The 12,314-nt window shown below is 37.7% G+C and overlaps 1 protein-coding gene across 2 annotated transcripts in view; it reads left to right on the top strand.

Annotated features, from left to right (window-relative positions):
* ranbp9 (RAN binding protein 9) overlaps window positions 1-11,803 on the top strand; it is a 102,799-nt gene extending 90,996 nt beyond the window's left edge. For both annotated transcript variants that reach the window (XM_048521525.2, XM_048521534.2), the window contains exons 14-15: window positions 6,099-6,210; window positions 10,553-11,803. In XM_048521525.2, coding sequence (XP_048377482.1) covers window positions 6,099-6,210; window positions 10,553-10,683 — 243 coding nt within the window. In that variant the 3' untranslated portion in view covers window positions 10,684-11,803. The remainder of the gene's footprint in view (window positions 1-6,098; window positions 6,211-10,552) is intronic.
* The last annotated feature ends 511 nt before the right edge of the window (window positions 11,804-12,314 follow it).

The following is a 12,314-nucleotide window of genomic DNA, read 5'->3' on the forward strand; positions in this document are numbered from 1 at the left end:
TCCTTTCCCTCACTTGCTCACCACCAACTAAGAATCGTCTTTTAAGTTTGCATGATCTGTATTGTTTCAGGAAGCATACACATAGCTAATTGTTAGTAATGATGTTTTCTTCATCACTTAATTGGGAAAACAATTTTACTGCTGAATGTTGTTAATATGAATCACTCAATCTTTTAAAACGGTGGACACCAGGCCATTTCGATAACAATGGCTTCAAGATCTTGATAAGTCATTTAAGTAAACTGCAATTATCTGTTTACCTTCCCATTGACATTTTTTTCCCAGTTTGAAAATGCCTCCGAGGCATGTCTGATTTACTTTTTTGGGATCCTTTTCCATACATTCTATCTGTACTACACTATTAGGAGAAACAGAATTGCTACCTCTGTGCTATCTGCATTTTTATTAGACTCCTTCAAATCAGTTCTTTGGTAGACTTCTGCATGGAATCTTTTGTATTGCTCACATTCTGAGACCCTCTCAATCGTGCTTGGGCTCTCTGATATCATTGTGAACCGAAATTAATTTTGGTTTCTTGATGTCCAACTATGCGCACAGGCTTCTGTGTGCAGGCATAGGATTCAGGTCTGTTTCACTTATTATTTGGCAATCCTGTATTGTTTCACACCATTGTTGGACAAGGTAATGGTTCTGAAAGAATTAATGTTGGCAACTGCATTAAGCTTAATCTATTCTCATAGTTATGGATGGAGAAAATAGGATCAGGCATGACATCTTGATGGAGGCAGAAGTGTCATTGTTGTCTCCTGCTAATCTTTGGCTATTTCAACTTAAATACTAAAGTAAATTGCCCCTGTTGCTATCATGTAATAAACTACAAAAGCTAAAAGTTAAAGGAGAATTCACCATTCGCAATGAGCATCATTGGCAATGTTCCCATGCTTCTTGGTGTGCTCTTTCTATGCCAATGTTGTGAAGCAGATATAATATAAAACAAGGCAATTTGTAGGATAAAGATGATAGTCTGGCAGCAGAAAACAGAAGACTTCTAAGAATGTGAGAATGGCATTGATCATTTTAACCACTATTTTGGAAGGAAGAGTCACTAAAGCAGTGACCAGAATGTTTAATAAAAAAATGGAGTGGGGTGTGCATTGTGTTTTAGACTGTGGCAGGTGGGCAAACTCTTTTGTTTGTAGAAAGGCAGGAAATCCTCACCCTGGCTTTAGAAGACAGGAAACCAGTGTTTTAATTGCAAACAGGAAGACCCCCAATAAACAGAGCAAAGATACAATATTGTTATTTAGCAGAAATGAAAGCTTTGCAATGCAGCATTTCTCCAATGTAGAATTGGAACCTTTATTCAAAGATGATAAACTGCAGTAATGTAATTCAGAACTTAACTCTCTAAAAGAAGAAAAGTAATGTAGCATTACTATATTGCAGTGTAAAAGCTTGTAAAATGAAGAAAGTAACAGTAGCATTGATATTTTACAGAAGCAGAAATCTTCTCAAGAAAGCTTAAAACTGCTTTTGAGATTTTTAAAATTTAATTCCTGCAATGAGAATGCCACTAGCTTGGGCAGAATATTTTGCCCATCCTTAGTTGCCCTTGAGAAGGTAACAGTAAGGTGCCTTCTTGAACCACTACATCCACAAGCGTGGAAGTTCCAGGATTTTGACCCAGCAACACTGAAGGAACGGTGATATATTTCAAAGTTGGGATGGTGAGTAACTTGGAGGGGAACTTGCAAGTGGTGGTATTCCCATAGTTTGCTGCCCTTGTCCTTCTAATTGAAAGTAATCATGCGGTCTGGAAAGTGCCATCTGAGAGGTCTTGGTGAATTTCTGCAGTGTACCTCATTAATAGTATGCACTGCTGCTACTGAGTATTCGTGATGGAGGGTATGGATATGGTGTCAGTCAAGCGGGCTGCCTTGTTGTGGATGGTGTCAAGCTTGTTGACTGTTTTTGGAGCTGCACTTATTTAGGCAAATGGAGTATATTTCATCACATTCCTGATTTTTGTGATTTTTAGATGGTGGACAGGCTTTAGTGAGTCAGGAAGTAAGTTTATATTTGCTGAATTCTTAGCCTCTGAAGATGATTTGGGGCTAGGGTGCTGCAGTATTAAAAGCTTTAAAACTTGATATGTAGCAGCATTTAGACATTGTGAAATTTACAGTAGCTTTATTGGAAGACATGGCAGAATAAGTAGAGACCCCATAAAGATTCAACATCAGAGAAAGCCAAACTGAACACAAAATTGGACGACTTGGAGGAAGTAATTCTTATAGAACATAGAACGGTACAGCACACTACAGGCCCTTCAGTCCATAGCATTGTGCCAACCTATTATCCTATTCTCAGATCAAACTTAACTGCATACTCTACATTTCACTATCATCCATGTGCCTATCCAAGAGTTGCTTAAATGTCCCTAATGTATCTGACACATGATAAATTGCTTCAAAGTTAAATATGAAATTATAAGCTGAACAAATAAACGCTCCCTTGAATTCAATAGGACCAACAGCTAATGAGTTTATTAGTCACCCCAAATCTGAAAGGAGGTATGGCCATGTTTGAAGAACTTCAAACTTTCAACAATTACTTAATCTTAGAAGAAACAAAATTCCTGAAAGACTAAGGTTTAACTAAAGAATTCATTATCCAGAGCAATCCATGGATAATTTTATTAACAATGAAGCTATCAAATCAGAATTCACTTGGGACAGAATTGTTGAAAAGTTTCAGATTTATTACAGTGCAAAGAGAACTTGATTTTTGGAGGAAACTATTGAAATTGTGCTAGAAACAGAAACCAAGAAGAATCGCAGTCCTATCCTGAAGAACAGCTCTACCACAGGACAGCAGCAGAACCCATACATTCTATAAATTATAAACACACTAAAGTCTCTTGTAACATGCCAATACAAGCAATAAACCAAACAGCTGATACTAACAGTCTCTCCAGTGTTATGACAATTTAAAAAAATGCTCCACAGGCAATGCTGTGACAAAAGAAACCTGCATCCTAAAACTGCAGGACACCAGTAGAAGGTGTGCAGAAATAATTTCAGAGCAACACAATATCATTTGCCTACTTGTACAAACCACCATTAGCAAAGATATCATGCATTCCTGCGAGAATTTGTTGATTTAGCTGACTGAAATTTGACAAAACATATTTATCAACAGGCATCTTATTAATTTTAAGCTTGATACAGGCAAGTGACCCTGTCTTATCAGATAATGTACCGTGGCTAAAAGAAATAAAGCTACAGCCTACAGATCTGAAACTGTGGTCCAGGTAGAACAGTTCTTAATGTCAAAAGCATACTACAAGGAATGGGCTCGGGTGCAGTAGTAATGACTGTGGCCTCTGGCCCAGGAGACTCAGGTTCAAGTCTCACTCGCTGTAGAAGTTGAGATAATGTGTCCATTCAGGTTGATTAGGAAATATCTTTATTACAAGCAACAATGTAAAACAGGACATACGATTGTTGAGAGTTCATGCACAATTCACAATAATTACTTCTCACATTTGAGCATACATACATCTTCACCCCATCTTAGCTTGAGACAGTTCCAAGGCAGTGACTGATCTAGAACACCCAACCGTTGTGCTGAAGAAGGGTCACCGGACCTGAAACGTTAACTCTGTTTTTTCCTTCACAGATGCTGCCAGACCTCCTGAGCTTTTCCAGCAACTTTGTTTTTGCAACCGTTGTGCAGCTGGTCATGAGGCAATTGATAGATGCTTTCTGTGAGCTTTCCAAACTCATGGCAGAACCCAGAAAGAGCAAAGAATCTATTGAGATCACCTATGAAAGCGTAAAAGAAATGACACATAGTTGGGGTGACAGATAATGCTGAGAAAGCAGGGATGCTGCATAAGGACTTAGAGGCTCAGAGAATGGGCAAAGAAGTTGGAAATGAATACTGTGCAAAGTTATACACTTCTGTAGGAAGAATAGAGGTGTAGACTGTTTTCTAAATTGGGAAAAACTTCAGAAATCTGAAGCACAAACGTACTTGAGAGTCCTAGTTCAGGATTCTCTTAAGGTTAATATGCAGGTTATGTTGGCAGTTAGGAAGGAAATGCAGGGTTAGTCTTCTTGAAATGAATGCTAATGTATGCCATTTCAAGAAGACAAGAATACAAGTCCAGAGATGTATTGCTGAGGTTTTGGAATGTTGTGAGCAGTTTTGAATCCCGTATCCAAAGAAGGGCATGCTGTCCTTTTGAGGGGATCCAAAAGAGGCTCACTATGATGATCCAGGGGATGAAGGGCTTGTCATATGAGGAGTGGTTGAGGAAACTAGGTCTATATACAGTGAAGTTTAAATGGTTGAGGGCAGTTCTTACTGAAACTTAGAGAACACTAAGAGGCCTGAATAGAGTGGATATGGAGAAGATGTTTCCACTAGTTGAAGAGACTAGGAACTGAGGCCACAACGTTGGTGAAGGGATGATCATCTAGAACTGGGATGAGAAGGAATTTCTTCAGCCAGAGGATGGTGAATCTGTGGCACTCGTTGTCAGAGAAATAATAGATCAGCAACCAAGTTTAGAAGAAACAGCACCTTCCTTGAGTGTCATCAGTAGGTAGATGTGGATGGAGTAATCAGACTGACAAAGGTCAAGACCAGAACTGGGGCCAACTATCTTCCAAACAAAGACTTAGCAGTTTTCCAAGTCTGAAGATTGTGTTCTGAAAGAATTAGGAGATCACATGTACAAATACTAAATGTAGGAAGAAAATGTTTTTTTGGGGAGGCAGGTAGTAGGCTGTGGTAATGAAGTGTAAGGTAATAATTCTAAAAATATCAAGGTTAGAGATTGCATCAAGTCCACTTAATTACCAATGTAACTTGTACAAGTTACAATCATGTAATAAGCTAGATTTTGATAAGTCTCTTTAAGACTCCCTGATTGGTTCATATGGTAACCATTGTTAACTAAATGCACCAGTAGACCCTGTACAGAGGAAAATTTGTGACAGCACAAAATGCTGTGCAAGCTACCTGAAAATGAGGTTTCCAAAACTTGTAAGATCGTTTTAGAAAGACCACCAGTAAATTGAAGGAATGAAACAATGAAGTCCTCATTTGCATTTGAATGTTGTTGCAGGGTCTTTTCATGTGTTTGGTTACAGGGGCTCTTTCTGGTATTTTCAGTCTGTTTTGTTCAGTATATAGCCCTGTTTTACTGCATCCAGCACTTTGTTTTCTCTGCAGATAGCTACGCAAGTAGATGACTGAGATGATGATGAAACTGAAGTCTTCTGTGATGTAGCAATTTGATCAGGCTTACAAAGATCTATGAGATGAACTAATTGGAAACTTCTGAGTAATGTTTAATTATGTTGTAGCTATGCAATAACCAGTGTGTTTCACATAATTTTAAACCTACAACCCTACAGAGCACACCATTAAAAGCAGGAGTAAACCTAAGTCAGTTAGCCAGTATCTGAATTTAAGCACAACTTTACTATTAAATGCCGAAACAACAAAAAAACTGTCTGGAACAGACTGTTTACCCTGACCTTGGAATCTCTGCATCTTAGCCTGCTGGTATGCTTTCAGCTGTGAAGACATCTGAAGGAACTGAACACAATGCTTTTATACTGTTGTCCTGAGGAAAGTATCTTTGTACGGTGCGGGATTAAGACTTTGTCCTGCCTTTATGATGTACAAATGAATTAATCTCTATTTCTGAAAACTCGGCACCTGTTGCAGTTAGAAGTTCCAGTTTGTGTCCAGCTTTAGTTGTTGGGGTTTGGAATTGAAGGCTTAGTGTGTAAGAACTATGCCAGTTAGTGCTTTACATATGTTTTAACAGTTTGAATCATGCATTTGTCAACTTGGCTTCCATAATATTGATGGTGTCAGATCCAAGAATTCAGAATTAATACAGTTTATAATTCCAAAAGTTATGATTATTCATAAGTATTAAGTTTAAGATCATAGTTTGTGCCTTTTTTGCTTGTGTTGCTCAAGTGTGATTTTTGTTTTCAGGCTTATAATTTTCAAAATAAATCTAACGTAATTGGACAAATTTCTTTTGAAATGCCTTCCATTTGAAATAATTTTTTAGTTATTTACATTTTTAATATCTTTGCACACTTTAGGATGCATTTAGCTTGCTTGCTTATTCTGATCCATGGAACAGTCCAGTAGGATATCAACTTGACATAGTGCAAAGAGAACCTGTGTGTTCTGCATTGAATAGTGCTATATTAGGTGAGTACAAGTGGTTTATTTGCAAGTCACTTTAAATAATTATTTGTTGTGACCATTTCTAAAACTGTACTTTGTGTTAACTTTTTTTTCTATTGTCCATAAAATGTGATTAAATGGAGGGAATTGTTTACTGCCTACAGGCAGTGATTGAGCAAACTAAAAGTGGACATAATCTCAAGGTTCATTGGATGTGGTAAAATTCTGGAGTTCTGTAATCAAATGTTAATGAATAAAATATCAACCCAAGGCTTCACTGGAACTTGCTGCCTAACAAAGCAACATCCAATTATCTACAAAGGCTCCAATCCATGTACTTCTCTCCCTATCCTTCATTTTCTGATTCACTCCATATAAACCAGGTAAGGTTTTTTGGGAATATCTCTGTGTGAGTTCAATCTTTATTTCATCTCTTCATGCTCTGTTCTCTTTTCACTGCCCTCTTAGTTTATTTAAATTTTTCTCTCCACATAAACACACATTCATGATCACTTCATGTGCACTTGCAATTCCCACCATCTATTTGGGACACCTTTCCTGTTCTATTTTCTTTTCTCACTTCTCAAGCACCGGATATTACTTGAACTGCAGAATCGGATACTTAACAGGCTTGTGTTACAATACTGAGCACAAATACTGTCGCAAATCGTGCCATAAAATTTCAGTATGATTTTAAATTTTTGATTTGCTACACAAACTGCTTTTGCTGAATTGAGGTCACACTTCAACTTTAGATACTCTGTTTCTCAGTAAAGTTGTTAGTTGTTTTCACTGACCCTCACCTCCCATACATGATCATCTTCTCCATTCCTTAAGGGACACAGACTTTTAAAGATGTGGTAAATGTCTCATTTAGCCATTCACTTACAGATCTGGCTGAACCTTAAAAGCACAATTTTTAGTTCTGCTCTTGTTCACAAAAACCATAAATTCCAGAATGCTCCTGAAATTCAAAGCATCATTTCCCTATTAGAAGCCATCATCTTAAATTAATCTCCACTGTTTCTACAATTCTTTTAGCGGCGCTCGTAAGGAATTAAGGGACTTTTTCGGATGGGTTCTATCTTAATGACCTGTTAAGTACCCTGATACATTTGTCGTCTCCACCAGCCCACTAAACCAACTTTCTCGTTGACAGTCGTTACTTTAGCCTTGAACTCGTGTCTTTCTCTTTATTGTTCTTTATTTTTACTCTGACCCCTTGTTTGTGAAACCGATTTCCACCCCCCCCCCCCCCCCACCCCCCCACCCAAACCTCATTCCCACTAAATGTCTGACCGGCCAACTTTCCCTTCTGATTAACTCTCTCTTTGGCTGTTCTCCCTCCTTTTCAAATCTGCTATTACCTCTGTCTTCAGAAACCAACTCTCAATCAGATGGTCTTTGAAAACTAAGTACACTTTTCTTGACAGAGTCCTCGATTGTATTTGTTGCCTTCCAAATCTGATCCTATCTTTTGTAGAATGTTTAAATTCCTCTAACCTGGTTTCTGTTTCTACTGCACCACTGAAACCTCTCTTGTCAGTCGTAAATGACAGTCAATGTAACTGTGCCAAAGGTTATCACTTGTCATCCTTCTCAACATACCTGCATCATTTCACAGTTAGAAATACCATCCTTCTGTAACCTCTTCCCTTTTAAGGTGCTGATTTGAAATTTGTTCCAGTTGCACTAAAGACAAATTGTTGAAACCAGATGACCTCCATGCTTACCAACTGTACCAGCACTAGCTTTCCAATTTTGATTTTCCTTCATCTGTGGGGTATTGAGGTTGAGGAAAGATCATTTGGCCAATGGATACCTGTCTATCGACTTCACGTTGTAGCATTGAGAACAGTTTGCTTTCTTTTGCTACTCAGGCACATTATTCCAAATAGATTTTTCCACTGTGCATAACATTTCTTCCTAGTACTGTCTTTATTTAGTATGATTCCATATTTGTCCTTGACGATTTGATTTGCTACACAAACTGCTATTGTCATGTGTACTTATGTACAGAAGTAGAGCGTGTAATATTGTCACACATGGTGCCATCTTAAGTACAAAGGTACCGAGATATAAAAAAAATTTAGGTACAAAGTAGTAGGAAGGAAGAGTTAAAATGTTAAGCATCATCTTCATAGAATAAGTAGAAAAATAAATAAGTTAACATTAAAGTCCTTAATTTAAACAAGAAAAATAAAATAATTAAGTTAAACGTTCAGCAGTCGTTGAGTCCTAAGCTTGTCTCCCTCTCAGACCTTAGCTGCTGTCACCAGATACCAGATGGACCTCCCTCACTGTTCGCTCCCCCGGGTTGGGCTGTGTTGTCATCGCTGCTGCCTCTCCAAGGTACCACCAGGCCATTGCCAGGGCAGGACCCTCACATGCGAAGATACCACCATGCCAGGGTGGGACACTGCTGAGACACTGGGCTGAGACACTGCCACAGGTGCCTCACCAGGATTGCACTCAGTCAATGATCCATATTTAGGTTCAATAAAAATTTGATCCTGGGAGATAACACCTATGTTTCCAGATTGTAGATCTTGAACCTTTAGTAACAAATGTTCCAAATTTGAGCAAAATAATCTTAAACTGTCTTTCCTCTGCCTTCCTCCAAACTCCCACAACTCCTTTATTATACAAGAGATTAATGTTAAATGAAGTGGAGGGACTGGAAGATTATAGGAACTTTCTCCTAACATTGGTCTTCCCAGCGAAAGTTAATAGAAAATATTTCAGTAGTACTGTAGACCACCCTTGCCATTCTGCACCAGCAAAATCAACATTAGAATTATTGTGGGACTCAAATATGCTGTAGCAGTACTAGAGGTAAACATATACTTCCAGACAGATTTGGTCCATTGTATATTGAGATAGGAATGGAGATACATTTTGATTGCTGTATGCTGTAAATTGAGATCAACTGAGATCATCCAATTGGAATAATTGTAAGAACAACACTTGCATTTATTTTGGTATTGTTCCACGATCTATATGTTAATGGTATGTTTAGAACCCTTTAAAAGATTATCCCTGACCTTGCAGTTATTGTGGGTCAGATCTTGTACCTACAAATTTATCTAAATGCAGAAATCAATTTTGGGGAGGGGGGAAAAAAGGGATGATCATGCCTCTCAAATCCTGAAAATCTTGAAATAGAGCTGAAACAATGGAGCTGCCATCCTGTGGTTGAAGTCCCATTTTTAAAAACAAAAGTTCTAACCTCCAAAATTGACCTGAATCTTTAAAAGAAAATCTGTCCAAATGAACATGGTTGTCAAAATCCCAGTTTTGAACATCCTGCACTGAATTCTTTAATTTACAGTAATGCTGTACAAAAATGTTAATTATTTGAATGAAATTTAAAAACTGTGGGAGGAATATTAACATGCTAATTGGAGGAGGGTGGAAATGCGAAGTGGCTTTAAACACTTGTGCCTAATTGTCAAGTTAGCAGTTTGGAAAAATTCTTGCTTTACAACCAGAAGACACAGCCTAGAGAAGACTTAAGTCCTGTTGGTCTTAAGTTTTCACTTTGCTGTCATGTCTTGGAGTAGGTGTCGAATCTGGAGCTTCTAATGCAGATTGAGGTCATGTCACATAAACTTCCATTTGGAAAAGCATGCAAAAGCATTCAGTGAGACTATTGCTTAAACAAATAAGATGTTATGGCCAATGGTTTTTTATATGATCAGAAGAACAATAACCAGTTTTTATCAATTGTTATATGCAGGATGTTAATTTTGTGTAATAGTGTCCGTTCACGGGTATTTGGTCATTTCAATGTACAGAACCAATCCATAAATTGACAATATATTGAAGCCACAACAACACTTTGTCTTAACGTTTCGGGTCCAGTGACCCTTCCTCAGAACTGATGGTGGTTGGGAAAATGTCAGTTTATATGCATAAAATAAGGAGGTGGGTGAGGTAGGGACTAAACCATAGGATAGAGCCCAGAGAGAGACATTTGGACAAAGGAGTTGCTAATGATCAGGCTGGAAGGGTGAATAGCTGTTCATGGGGACAGTCACTGACAGTCCCCACTAAAGAACTATTCACCCTTCTAGTCTGATCATTAGACAGTTGGACAGATAAAAGGGTTGCTTTTTCTCTCTTTGGGCTTTATCCTATTGTTTACTACCTACCCCACCCAACTCCCTGTTTTCTGCATATGAACTATTTTCCCAGCCACCGTCAGTTCTGAGCGAGGGTCACCGGACACGAAACATTAACTCTGTTTTCTCCTTCACGGATGCTGTCAGACCTGCTGAGCTTTTCCAGCAACTTTGTTTTTGTTCCTGATTTACAGCATCCGCAGTTCTTTCGGATTTTACTTACTCTGTTTTTCTTATTACAGAGTCTCACAATCTGCCAAAGCAACCTCCACTTGCTCTCGCCATTGGGCAGGCTTCAAAGTGTTTGGAGCTGATGGCCCGATTAGGAATTGGTTCTTGTGCATTTGCCACAGTGGAAGAATATTTGCACTAGCTATGCATTTGTAATGCTCTTCCCAGAGGCACCTTTAATATTATTGTGACCATTTTCAGAACCAGGTCTGCTCAAGGGAAACTGACTTTTAATTTCCATTGATCTTTTAGGGACAGATTGTAAATGTCATTCTACTTCTGCTTCCTAGTTTACAGCATGGTCCAGCTGTTTTCTAACTTATATGCACAGTTCATTGACATGGTTTGCATTTTTTTATAGCAATGTTCAGAGGAGTTGTAACAGTGTAGTATGTATATTTGTTTCAGTGGAACATAACTGTGCTTCCTTATTAATTCCTCCAAACATGTCAAAAGATTTTCATCTGAAATGGGCTGAAGGAGATTTCAGCTAAAATAAACGATCTATCATATGGGACAATGTCATTCAATCTTAAATATTTGGAGAAAAACTAATTGGCTAAAAAATGTTAGTGATTTAATCAAAATTAAAGTGAAAATGTGTGAATAAAACTATTTAGTTACAGATTAAACCAAAAAACTAGGTTTTTTGTACTTTATTAAAATGTATCTTTTGTGATAAACCAAAATTTAAATTTGCTGTTGTGTGAGTGGATCCCCAATGGTGAGCATGTCTAATACAAAATGGTTAAAAATGTTTTCCATCCCTCTGATGTACGTCAAAAAAGTTAAATGCTTGAGTAATTTGGTAGACCTTTTAAGTATAGATGGATGGAGGGAGAGTGAATTCTTTTCCTTCATATGAGTATTGTAAATCTTCATCACTCAGGAGTTGAATGGACAGTCTCAATGCTTGTGATTGATTGCAGCGTGTTGGTCCCAGTGTTCTTTTAATTTCACCAAGGTTGTCTGTGTGCACATGCTCTCCATGTTTCCCCTGCCCTCTCTCCAAACATTGTTTAAATGCAGAGAAATACATTCTACACCCATCATTTCAACCATTGTAAAATAACAGTGTTAAGTACTTGTCAACACATTGTGATAATGACATTATTTATAATAAACCAAATACTTAGTGAAAATCTGCAATGTCTTAATTTAAACTTTGTACACTCTGCATTTTTAAGCAGTGCTTGAGTGAGTACTATACTGCAATAAACAAATGTATGAATCATAATTAATCAGCTATTAAAGATTTAAATCTATCAAAATGGGTACCGTTTATTTACTTGTTGAATAGCATTGTCTACGTGCTGAAAATGAAAACTACTAAAAATTGTGCACAGCAAACCACATCACTATATCATCCAGAAAGTTGTAAGTTGCTGAAAACCTTTTGAGGCTAGGTGTTGATTTCACTTAGCAATCATCACAGACTTCATTTCTTATTGTAACGTATATTCTTTGAAACAAGTACTTTAATACAGTATTCAAGCATTTTAAACATTCTATTAAAATCAGCTGTACGTAGCAGGTCAGGCTGCTTTGTAGCCTACCATCTGTTATTCCCAAATCATTTGCCTTTTGAAGGATTTGTGTTTTTACATTGCCTTAATCCATAACAAATCAATTGAAGTTGCTTTTGATGTTGTGGTGACAATCGGAACAGTTTACGTCCAGTAGCGCTTTGTGCAATTGTAAATTCTTTATTGGCCAACATTGAAGAATTGTAGTTACAGCCCAGCCAACTCCACTGAAAGTTGATTGTCTGGT

Source organism: Stegostoma tigrinum, chromosome 2, assembly GCF_030684315.1.
Source record: "Stegostoma tigrinum isolate sSteTig4 chromosome 2, sSteTig4.hap1, whole genome shotgun sequence".
NCBI classification, from domain to species: domain Eukaryota; kingdom Metazoa; phylum Chordata; class Chondrichthyes; order Orectolobiformes; family Stegostomatidae; genus Stegostoma; species Stegostoma tigrinum.